The sequence below is a fragment of the Drosophila serrata genome, unplaced genomic scaffold (genome assembly GCF_035046125.1).
Source record: "Drosophila serrata isolate PLE 108 unplaced genomic scaffold, ASM3504612v1 contig_295, whole genome shotgun sequence".
Taxonomy (NCBI): domain Eukaryota; kingdom Metazoa; phylum Arthropoda; class Insecta; order Diptera; family Drosophilidae; genus Drosophila; species Drosophila serrata.
The window spans coordinates 1095161-1107781 of record NW_028257193.1 but is presented as its reverse complement, the minus strand read 5'-3'; the positions used below and the strand labels follow the sequence as shown (position 1 = coordinate 1107781).

General features: G+C 45.5%; 2 protein-coding genes across 2 annotated transcripts in view; both read right to left on the bottom strand.

Annotated features, from left to right (window-relative positions):
• klg (klingon) overlaps positions 1 to 12621 on the bottom strand; it is a 65399-nt gene that overhangs the window by 34521 nt on the left and 18257 nt on the right. The window lies entirely within an intron of this gene.
• On the bottom strand, positions 5003 to 6411 carry LOC110177352 (very long chain fatty acid elongase F). The gene is made up of 2 exons (XM_020944044.2): positions 5671 to 6411; positions 5003 to 5602 (listed from the first exon to the last, which is right to left on the bottom strand). The coding sequence occupies exons 1-2, from the start codon at positions 6067 to 6069 to the stop codon at positions 5168 to 5170; spliced, it is 834 nt and encodes a 277-aa protein (XP_020799703.1). The 5' UTR covers positions 6070 to 6411; the 3' UTR covers positions 5003 to 5167.

The following is a 12621-nucleotide window of genomic DNA, read 5'->3' as shown; positions in this document are numbered from 1 at the left end:
TGGTTGTTGTGGGTGTGGTCGCTCGGTCGCCCTCTGCACTCGTAGTTTATGTTTACTGCATTCTGTGTGCAGACGTGCGGCAACGATTTTTGGGCCACCATCCTTGCCATTGTCGTCATCCTGTCTCCGATCCTTGGTCCGTTGACACTGACAGTTCATAGTTTGTCCAGGACCTCGATATTTTATCGGAGCTTTAAAGTATAATTTAATTCGTACTAACCAGACAAGCAGGTAAGGACTTTAAATCTAAATTGCATAGTATTATTAATAGTTTTATCTTAGAAACCATATTTCTCTTTGATTTATATTCCGATATATTCTCCTATATATCCTGCAATTTGTACATCTCTAGCATCATATATATGTATATATATACAAATGTCCCCTAAAAAAACTTGTTTTCTGGCTAAAAGCTTCGCCGCCTTCCGCGTGCGTAAAATTTATTATTGTTGCACTCTGTGGCACAATATTTGCGGCTGCTGGTATTAGCATTTTATTTTATTTGTACAAATGTTTTTCCGTATTTATTTTGGCCAAGTTTACCCAATTGTGTATCTGTTGTTTGTCCACAACTCGTTTCAGGCAATTTCCAATGTTAGTCGGCCGAAGTCCTGTCGGTGCGGAGTCCATGGATATGGCCTTTGTTGGCGCCTCTGTAAACACACTCGACTTGGCTGCCCGATGAGGTGAGGACACAGGGATGAGGATGAGAATGGGATGGCATTTTGGCAGCTTGGTGTCTTGGCACACCAGCACCTGTTCATGTGCCTGTGTTCCCGGCCTAATAAAAATAAATAGCCATATAAAAGCGAAACAAAATTCATGGCAACGCCTGGCAATACAATAAAGCATATTATTTCAACATTTATTTCCCTGGCCCCCATCTTGGCAGCCATTTGGCAGTCCTAAAGTGTTTTTCCCAGTCGGAATGTTGGCACTACTCCGCCGGCTAATGAGTGCAAGAGCTACGTGATTTACTCGAAGTGTAGAAGACTCTCTCTCTTCACAGGATGCATCCGAAAGGGCGTTCGCTTCCAGCTCATTAGAGACGCTGCCGCCTGTGGAATCTCCATTATATCCCATCCACTCCTGGCTGCTGTTCGGATAATTCCCGTGGCAGGAGTGCGAGTGACGGAACAGCAATGCTTATTTATGCCTGATATTGCTCAAGTCCTTGGCAAAGTCCTTGTCGGTTATTTACTCTGCAGGGCACTCGACTGGCAGGGCACTCGCCTCGCCGCATCTCTCGAATGCATCCGAACGAGATGGAATTGAAATGTATTGATTTATGGCTGCATCTGACTGAGTGGCTGAGCGAGTGGCCATCCAAGGTGGAGACACTGCCAGAAAGTTTGTCCTGACGCCACACCGCACTCGCAGTCGCAGTCTCGCACCATCCGAAAGTTCAATCAAGCGAACCAGAGCTCGGTCATTGATAAGTCATAAGTTGGTCGCTGGCACACAAGTGCGCACAAGTTGCGTCGCAAAGTTTGTCAAAGTCAAACACAAAGTTTCACGCTGGCCGGGAAATGCCATTGGCTTAGATATTAGCAGTGCATTAGTGGCCAGTGCATTATTAATGACCAGCTGTGCATTGATTTTTTTACACTTGTTCCTTTGACAGGTCTCGGTCTCAGTCTCGGTCCCGGTCTCTTTTCCCGTCTTCTTAGTTTTGTTTTCCTGCTTCAGTATTAATTGAGTTGATTATGTTGGATGAACACGAAAAGGCTTTCTGGTTGGAAATCGAAAACAATCTCAGGCACTTGGAGAAAAATTACCTTGCTTTTAGAGTACTAATTTAAACAATATTTACTTTATTATACCCTTAAAGGATATTTTAATTTGAGTCAGAAACACATAGTAAAAAAGTCATTTCCGACCCCATAAATCATATATATTCTTGATCAGCATCAAAAGCCGAGTCGATCTAGGCATCTCCGATAAAAATCTCCGATAAAAATTGCCACATAATGTGTGATTTACTTGCCAGTGTATTCACTTCCCCCGACCCTTGGTTAACCCAGATATTGATAACTTTGCACTGCGGCCGTAATTGTGCCGCGTGACCCCGTGACCTGTTGCATGTCAGACCCTTGCAGTTAATTACTTTGATTTATTCGAGAGTTATACACATGCGTGGCCCGCCTGTCACATATTTCAAATCTCGCTTAATTACGCCGCCGTGTACTTTTATATTAACGAAATTGCCTCGCCCTCAGATAAGACCACCCACCGCCCACTCGACCGTAAATTTATTAGGGATTTCAACTTAGTTCCCGTTCCAGTTCCCGCCAAAGCAGTTCACCTGCCACTCCAAGTGAGCGCTCGGATGGAGTGAATTTATTGTTTTGTTAGACCAAAAATTACAGCGATAAAAACATACAAAGTGCTTAAGTGTGACATTGCCAGGGCTCAGCGCCAAGACCGGAAAAAGGGAGACATGGGACAAGTCGCAGGCAGGCTGGGGCATCGATAAAAATCGATAAGCATCGGCAATAAATTGCCAAGCCTAGGCACAGAATTCAAATAAAACCAAATGCCAGCTAATCTCCATTAGGCAAATACGTTGAGCTTACCAAAATGTTGTGACCCATTTTTGGACGCCCCCCGTCTCCCGCTACCGTGTTTGTTATTTGGCTTTATCTGGGGGATGTGGAAAAAGCGGTATGAGATCGGGAGCAACCGAGAAAAGGTCACTCTCTAAGTGCTTTTCATTGAGCACTGAACTGCGAACGGAAGCGAGCATAAACTTAATGGAATTTAGATTTCTTCATTACGCATCCGCCGCCGCCGTGTGGGCAGCAACAGGTGAAAGGAGCAGCTTTTGGGGGCAACTTGATTACCTGCACACATGAAAGAGATTCCAGATTTGGGTCGCTTAATATTCGGGTTCATTTTCATTGGATTATAAAGAGCTTTTTGGCCCCGGGGGCTAAATGTGCGAGCACAACATCAATGGCAAATTGATTTGCTCTTGATAATTTGAAAAGGTAAACAGGATTAGCCTACATTTCTAGATAATTGCCCGAGGTCCTAGTCTCGCTCCTTCTCTGTATCTCTTTTTTTGGGGTAGAACATACTCTACCAGGTTGTTTGACCCCGCGGGGAATTGATTGGAATGCACTGGAGCACGTGTCGTAAAAGCTGCGCAGGGACCTGCTGGAGTGCCACTGTGTGTGTTACATGAATAAATGGAGGGAATGAGAACTGTACGAGCCGTTCTTAATATTTACATTCGGCAACAAACATTGTCGCAGGCTTTCGTTCGTGACCTCCTCGATACATTCGCGTACATGGGCGCAATCAAGGAGTTTCGTCCTTTCCTTCTGGCCAACTTTTATGCTGAGTAATGGCCGGCCATGGCCATTGCAATGCTGTGCGAGTGAGTGGCCGTAAAGAATCGCATTCGCAATCGTAGTTTACATAACAGTTTTACGGCCAGCACTTAAATGCCATGCGAGTCATAAATGGCGGGAGATATCGAGCATACGCCATGTAAGCCATGTGCTCCACGCTCGGCCACCAATCTTTTTTCCCCTGATTGATATCCCTTCTTCCATCTGCGAGTTCATTGAACCCTTTTTGGCAACGATCATTGCCCGAACGGATGTTAATGATGCTGGGCTACATTGTATCTCATACATGTATGTAATGTATGTATGTTACATACAGATGCATGACCCCGGATATAAGTTCCGGGCAGAACATGCACAACATCCGCCGAGCAGCTTCCGCCTCGAATGTTTACGCTCGGCTTCAGTCGTAGAAGTTCGTTATTAGAAAAGTTTTAATGTCCCTGGCAAACGCACAACAACTCAGCCTACACTGGGGGAAAATATGACTAAGTCTTAAAGAATATATGTAGTTATTGTTAAGTAAAATTTTTAGGAGATAAGGTAAAGGAAAATCATGTCAGGTGACTCATTCAGAGTATACATTTGTCTTTCGATGATAATTTAATAATAATTTTGAGTACTTTACAGAGGAATTATTATGGTTTATTTAAGTAAACTAATAATAAACTTTAGCAAGGAAGAATCTCTTCTATTCTTGTGAGATATCTTTCATTTGAGTTACTCAAATGCCGGAACTTTGACAACTTTCAACTTTATTTTTGAGTGCAGACATGCAGATACTTTGGCATTTCGGATTGGAGACTGACGACTTCTGGAGCTGGACGGAATCCGTCGTTCGCCTTCCCGGAGGCTGGCCACAATATGAGCCTGACAAGCGACTGGCAATGATCTGCTGTTGCCACTTAATAAGCTCCATTTGCGCCAGCCGCAAAAATAAAGGAAGGCTGGCAAGCAGGCGACCTTCGGTTTGTTGGCTTTTAATTTGCCATCGAAGGATCTCGCTTGACTGCGCACAAACTTTGATGCCGACTGGGCCGAAATTTACATAACTGAAAAAATATTGTGCGGGCGCCTAAACGAGGCACAAACGCTGCCCTGCGGCTTACAAGCATTTTTAAAGCGGTTTCCCTCATTTTTTTTCCTCCCCCGGCTCGCTTTTAGGGAGCAAAAGCAGATGTAAAACTTCGGTAAAGGAAAAATGCCAAAGCAAAAAATATATACAAAAAAAAATACATCTATATGAATAAGCCGTGTATGAGGTCTGGCTGCCTTCTAGGCAACTGTGTTTAACATGGGGTAGCAGCCGTTTTGGCTGCCGGGTTCTTTCCTCTTTGGCTTTGGCTTTGAGTCGGACCGAGAAAAAAATAACATTGGCCAGAAAGTTAAAAGGTGGCCCTGGGCCACATACGACGACACATGGCACTGGCACACGTGGCGACCATTAATGGTTGCCCTACTTCATCGATATTTCATTTAACCCTTTAATAAAAGATATGGCAGGCAGCAAACTTACTTCATAACTTGTCGCTGCCGTTTTCCCAGGCGGCCGGGAGAGAACTTTTTTCCTTCCGAGTTTAGAAGAGAGAGTCTTCGGACTGGGCCGGCGGCAAATTGAAATTGATTACCAAAGCAAAACAATTGATGAGTGGCGATGAAGCGGAGGGGTGGGACACAATCCGAATGTTTATTTATAGGGCAGGCAGCTTGGGTTCGATCGGAGCCCATTTGCATAAGCGACCGACCGCTTATTACACAATTTTAAATGGAAATGGCGCGATGTGAACTTGAACTTTATACTTTCAGCCCCCGGCTCAGTTGGCTTTCAGCTGGGACTCTGGGGTAACTTTCCGCTGCCTGCGCACATAGGTCTTGTAGTAGAAGTCGAAGAACATGGAGAACATGAAGATGTTCTGGATGAACCCGATGAAGGCGATGAGGGCGGGGAACTGACACGGATTCCGCACAATCACCAGCAGGAAGTGGAAGGTGAGGTATCCGAACTGCAGCAGTTGCAGCTGCGTGATCCGTTGCTTCCACCAAAGTATCTGCTTCAGAGCGCCCAGCGAGGCCACGTAGTAGTACGCGTACATGACGGTGTGCACCAGCAGGTTGATCACACCCAGCATGGTGCAGTGGGATCCGCCCAGGAAGGTCATAAAGATGGACACACCGAAGATCATGCCGCCGTGATGGTAAACATGCAGGAAGCTCACCTGCGCATTCTTTTTGCGCAGCACAATGAACACCTATGGGAGTGAGTACACACATTCGATTACTTTGCCATTTTAGATAGCGATTTAAAGGCCGAACAAACCGTATCCAGGAGATCCAGATACTTCAGCATGTAGTATCCGTACGAGGCATACAACGTTGTCATCATCTGTGGCGAGGTGTCCGTGTGATCCACTCCCTGGCATGTCCAGCTAAAGGTCGGATACAGGTACGTGTAGCGCAGGCCAATGACGAACAACACCGCATTGGCCACCACCTGTACCAAGTTATACACTTGCATCACACGCTTGAGCTCGAAGGGATCGCGGTGCTCCATCCAGCGGGGTCCGTAGTGAAGCACAAAGGCCAGGTACAGTCCGATTAGGGCCAACACAATCCACAAGTTGCCCACCAGTGGGAGGTGGGCCACGCGGGGATCCCCATGCTCGGCATACATGTCCCGAGTCAGACAGTACAGGTGGGCCACCAGATTGTGCCTCATTCCGATCTCTCTTTTCAGTCCTCCTATTGGTTATCTATAATACTCCTGTCGTCTACGTCGCCACAATTCTTGTCGAAACACTGCGCACTGCAGTCTGATCCCCACGAAGGTCTTCAGTCTTCTGAACGATATCGCTCACCGAGCTCACATTCCAGCGAAAGTTGGGTTTCGCTAGGTTAATGACCTCCAAATGAAAAACAGCACGCACGCCGGATTAACCCAAGTCAGGCGTTGCACTTGCTAATCCATTCGGTGACGGGCACTCCATGGAGATACAATGTCGCCAATTTGATGACTTTGAATAGCATAAGTTTTGAACTTAAAATGCACCTGAAGAACAGAGCTTCGGGGCTTCCTGATTTAAATTTGAAATAGATTGAAAGTTTTCTTTAACATTCATTAGGTGTTAATGAAATTCTACACATGCTTCACATTGGTCTTGAATTTCTTTGAATATTCCCATTAAAGAGAATGTAATGGGCTCTATGTACCTTAAACCAAGACAGACTTCTTATGTTCACTTACTTAGTAGTGTAGGATTTAATCACAGTTAAATCAATGCTTTTTTGCAGTCATTCGTTTTTTCTTTCTGTGTTGAAAGATTATGAAACCTATTTTGCTTCTACGAAGTATGTTTTTATCTTGTTGAACTTTTGCCTGTCGGGGGGTAAACAGGGTTTAGCTATTACTTGACAATGTATGAGAATTTATGGACTATCAGCAGCCGCCACGGAAACTTAGCTGAGTGCAAAAATATGATGTTCCATGGGAGGAGGGCGATGGCGGTTTGTGGGTAGCGACATCAATTTGGGTTACTCAACGTTAATCGTTTGGCTCGCAGCTTGCGGCTGTGAGATATATGTGCATGCAACTAACCCAGTTTACAAAGCATGCCAATAAATTTGCAGCATAACTGCCAATATAAGCGCAACTGTTTTGAAATTAAGCCAAGAGACAGAGCAACAGAGAGAAAGAGAGAGCTGGGAAAAAACTGGGAGTGGCAGTGAGCGGAAACGCCAGCTGCAGCTTCCGCTTTTCCTTGTCCCGGTCCAGCGTCTAGTATCCGGCATTCAACATCCACTTGCTCCAACCAGTGACCCAGTGAGCGACTCCGCCATGCTTGATAAATTCGCCAAGTCTGTACAATGGCTGTAAATAGCCGCAGGCATCGGACAAATGGCTCTTAAAAACAACAACAGCAGGAGCAGCAGATGGAGGAGCAGGAACTCAACGAGGAGCATCCAGTGAAGCCAACTCAGCGAAAATAGGCAAAAGTGTTTTACGACCTGGCTTGCAAAGCAGGCGAAACTGCAGGTGGCCAATCAAAGCGTAGCAGGTGCAATTTGTTTGCGCAACGTGCTAACTTGGCCAGCATTTTGTGGTCGAAAGTTTTCGCAGTACCCCAGTTTTATTTCGATAAGTAAATGTGCCAATTTATAGCCGCAAATCAATCAGGGATCTGCTTGAGAAAATTACGCTTTATTCTCCCACTCAGGTGGCCCTTGCACTGGCAAACAATGGCATGTGGGCCAAGTCGAGCGAGGCCATCACTTACTTTCACTTGAGACAGAGGCGGGGTCCCTTTGGTCGCAATTGATGCGTTCATGTGTGGCCGCGGCAGAGTGTCCTTGGGGGTCCTTCGGTGACCTTGTTGTGTGTGAGTGTGTGCGTGTGAGTGGCAGACATTGAGCCAGTCAACGCCAAAACAATCATTTGCATTTCGCCTCCCCATGGACAATGTAATGGACGTCAGCTCATTTGCACAAATAAGCCATAACCACCGACGGGCTCCCCTTCATCGGCATCGACATCGGCGGCCATTTTCGGAGCTCCAGGACATCCCCGTCCAAGGAGCGTTGCAATAACGGTAATGGCCGCGGTAACGACAACAGCAAACACAACACAAATAATAATGATAATCATTTCGCGCGCACCGGAAGTATGCAAATATACGACACGAAATGACGAAGGACGACCGGACCATCGGTTGTCGGTCGTCGCCGAGACGAAGGCGAGCTCAAGGATGCGGATATACATATATCCGGATACAAGGATATGCGAATGTGCGGATATACGGATATACTGTTCGGATGTGGCAAGTTGCCCGAAAAGGAGAAAAGAAAGGAAAGCAAACGCGAAAAGCTGAAAAACCCTGGCCTTAACAGCTCGCCCTGAAAATTAAAAGTCCGCCGCGAATGAAGCGTTAATGAAGGCGATACACGGCTGGTAAGTAAACAGTTTTCGGGGCGACAGCATAAATATGAAAATGAGACCGCGACCCCCCTCTCGCACACACACACACACACACACTTTAGGAACATTTTATATACACCTCCGCCCTATGCCTCCGCTTTCTGTGTCGTTGGCCATGCCGTGAAATGAAAATAATAATCTCTTTGGCCAGGAAATGAAGGGAAATTCAACAGGAAACTTTTGTGACGTGCTGCAAACAGTCCGTGCAAACACTTACACACACACACACACTTTGGGCAATGGGTGCTTTGTGGGTGTGTGTGTGTGTTTAAATTGAAAGGTCCAATAGAAACACACGCCGACCAACACTCGTGTGCAGGTGTTAAACTGCGCCGCGTCTCTTTGTTGGAGTTGCCAATGCAAATTACAGTCATTTGGCTTGATATTTTTTTCCTCTGGCATTTTATTTAAAAATGCTGCAAAAAAATATGCATTCGAAGGGTGAAGGGAGATGGAATTCTCGTCCTTCATTTTTTTGTTTTTTGCAGGTTCCTGGCCACTGTCAATGGCATTGTTGCTTGGCACGCACTCATGCACCGAAAGAAAATGCAATTACTTGAAAACTGATATGACTTATGTAAAATATAAACATATTTTGAAGCTCAAGGAATGTTATTTATAATTTTAGTAAACTTAAAGATAAGCATACTCTTCAAGTCAATTTGTATTGTGTTTTCCTCTGATTTCTCCACGTGCACCTGTCGATGGCTCACCTGTTTGGTCCCCCAGGATGGGGGCCATAAAACTTTATGCGCACTCATTATGCGCCCCACATTGCACCTCCGAGAGGACTGTCATTAGTATATAGTGCATAATTTTCGGGAGAGCCAACAATCTGTGCATGGGCGGCCGTAATTATCACTCTGGCAAGTGGATGGGGGCGATAATGGCTTGATTTTCAGGCCGGCCAGGCAAAATAAGGTAAATGGGTATTAATTATTATGATTATGGCCGAAGTCCGAAGACACTCGGAAGTCGAGGGGCTCGTTTCGTTACGTCTCGAATTGGCATTGCCATGGCACATGAAATTTTTTTGGGGGACGCCTCCCCCACGTCCTTGGCGGCGGTCGTTCAAGCGGAATTTGGCAAATGCCGAAAACTTCAAGGGTATTATATAAACGTTTTCGACGGTGGCCATGTCTTCTAAGCATATTTTGAATGCCAAGCGCCATACCCCTCCTACTTCCTTATGCCTTAGCCATGAAAGTCACTTCCAAAGTTCAAGTCAATGTCGCAAAATGTTAACGGCGCGTTAATAATGCGATTAGTGGATGCTACAGACCCATTCCGATCCACCGACCCGGCGGTTCCCTTACCCACACTCCCCCACAAAAAGCCTGCTTTTCGAACCCAAAACCAACCCAGCATGTATCCCCGGCGGAGTTGGGAAAACACATTTGAATAAGGCGAAACATGGCAAAATTGCCTTTAATTGGTAAGAGGGGGAGAGAGAGCGGAATCGGAGTGGAGTCCGGAGGCACAGAACATGAGTGCGGTGCTGGTACCGCCTCCAGTCCCAGTCCCGGTCCCAGCTCCAGTCCCTGTGTCCTCCCACGCTGGTGCTAATTAATAAATTTTCTTGGGGATTTCTCGCTTCGTCTTTTTCGGGTTGCCAGCGCCATAATTATCGCATGGCAAATCGCCCCAGGGACGCACTGCGTGCAAATGTCTATGATAATATTCGAACAAAATATATGCATGTATATAGAGAATGTTTAGAACATAGCAGCCTACTCCTACATGATCCTGGCGAAATCCCCGCTAAGTGAAGCCTTCAATTACAGGCAGCATCGGTGGTGTTGCTGTCGACGTCAATCCCCTGGTAATAGGATATTTTCAATTTCCATTTGCCCGCTCGTATATTTTGCAGTTTCGTATTTGTTTTAAGTTATGCGCCGCCGACCCTCAGGGGAAATCGTTCATATTCCCAGCATTTTTCCCGCCTTGCCCAGATCCCTTGGAACATATTTCATTGATACAACGATGCTCCACCGAAGCGGAGGCGCAGCCAGGCAAACATGACAGCGTATATGAATGTATCCGTAGTCGGTTACATCTGGCTGGGGAGCCCGGAGTCCGTGTAAGCCCGGAATATTGTCATCCCTGGAAGAGTGGTGTGAAAGAAAGAGAGATGGCGAAGAGCTGTCCCGGGTCGCTCTGGTCACGTAATTGAGCCTTACACCACGGGGGCCGGTGAGCCGCTTCCGCTTTCTGGGCAATAGAAAATGAATTGTATGCACGGAAATATGACAAACAATCAAAACGAATTCGGAAAAACCGCAACACAAACCAGCTGAGCCAGAGATTTGTTTCCCCAGTAACCAGAAGCCAGCAGCAGGAAGGGATTGGCATTTGGGGCCCCGGCACTCGCAGAAGCAATCGCGTTCCCAGTTAATGGAAATGGAGGCGCGGTCGGCGAGAGGCTGGAAAAATCGCCTGGCACAAACGACAACGACGACTACGCGACGGCGTCTGATGGAAATTTATTGCCGGCAACATACCCAAAGGGATTCGCAAATATAATACTACAGTCGGTTTGGATAGAGCAGAAACTGTTACCCACTGAGAAAATCATTGGAGGGATTATACTATTTGTATACATTTTTCTTTTAAAGAAACTAGTTTTAGGGATAAGCTAATGTTTACTGTTCTTAGAGTAATTTTTGTCATATTTATTTGACAAAAGAAAAACAAAGTCATGGACTAGACTAAGGATCAATTTATAAAACTAAAGTTTAGGTGAGTTGGTTCCTAAGATATGTCTTAAGATTGGTTCTAGAAACTAAGCAGGGTTTTTGGAGAAACATATATCAGAATAATTAACAAATACAATACACTATAAAATTATTAATCACTTCTTTCAATAGTTGTAATAGCTTCTTGTAGCTCCATTTCATACGAACCAGTATAGAAATGTTCTTGGAAAAGGGGGATCAATAAATAATGTAATAAACAGTCTATCATTATTCCTTAATGTTTTGAATTGCAAATCCTTTTTCTATGTAGTTTTTTGCCCAGTGTGGGATCAGTAAATGGAGGCGAGGTCTGCATACAAACACGTACTCCGTGTCAGGCCGTTTGCCAGCCCGGAGCGTCGATCCCTTTCCCTACTCTGAGCTCTGAAGCCCGCCCGCTGGCGCGCTAACATGGCTCAGAGTTTGAGGAGAAGAAGGACCAATTGGCGGGTGAAAAAACTAACCCTATGAACAATTTCCCAGAAGCATCTGAAAAACATACAAAATGCGGTTTTAGCCGCTGAGAGAACGGGGAGGGGCTGGCAAAAAAATAAAAAATAAAAATCTGTTGAAAAAATATATGACAGCCAGAACATGTTGCCCCGCTGTTCCGCCTGCTCTGAGCCAAAACTGAGCTGCAAGCACGCACTGTGCATATTTTGTTATGAAAATTTAAGTGAAATCACTAAAAATGCCAAACAAAACAGCCAGATATGCAAAAATGCAGTGTTAGTTGTGCGAGGGGGCCTGGTTGGATGGCTGGGAAAAGCTGGCGCTGGCAACCCTCGAGGCGGAAAACAGCTGTTGTTTGTGTTTGCTGCTGTCTGCTGATGATGCTGATGCAGCTCCAGCTTTTGCTGCTGCTTCTGCTTATGAAAAATTGTTGTCAGTTTATAAAATGGGTTGCTAGTTGTGAGCCACTGCGCATCCTTCAAGTGCATCACGTGCACCAGATTTTCAAACAGGCAACTGATGCGAGAAAATTGCAGAGGGGATGAGCTTGGTGGAGCTCTGGATCTGCCCACGAAAGTGGGTCAAAAGCGGAAAGTTTGGCCACCGGAGCGGGCGGGCGTTAGTAGAGCCAAGCGGAGCTCTTGCAGTTTATGGCTCGTGTTACTCAATAAACATTTGTCAAGGCGATGCAACCTTCGCACCCATTCTTCCCCCATTCTTCCCACCCCCGACGAATGTCCCGCCAATTTGCTGCTATCAGAGCCAGCAGCATCCCTTTTCCACTCGTCCTTTTTGCGAGCTCGAACTGGGATCCCTTTTCAGTGCGTTCCAATGTCAATTGTTACGTTTTATTGCCTGGTTCTTTGCACTGATGACACTGGGAGAAAAATATGTATTTACTGATAACAGTAAAGGAAGAAGTTTAAGATTTAATTTACTTCAGGTAAGATATATGTATTTTTTATACAAGTTATCTTTATCACATCCATTGTAATCAGGGATTAATGATTTCTATTTAAATATTAATTCTTACATTTAGTTCCAACAGTTTAAGTGTTCTTATTTTTTCTTCGTGCACAGACCCAAAGCGAAAGCAAACGTTAAAGGTAGA

What these genes read in the sequence shown, in the direction of transcription:
- LOC110177352 (XM_020944044.2), bottom strand. Translation starts at nt 6,069, where the DNA reads ATGAGGCACAATCTGGTGGCCCACCTGTACTGTCTGACTCGGGACATG. An exon ending in ATCTGGATCTCCTGGATACG is followed by an intron (nt 5,603 to 5,670) that starts GTTTGTTCGGCC and finishes TCACTCCCATAG; the next exon opens with GTGTTCATTGTGCTGCGCAA.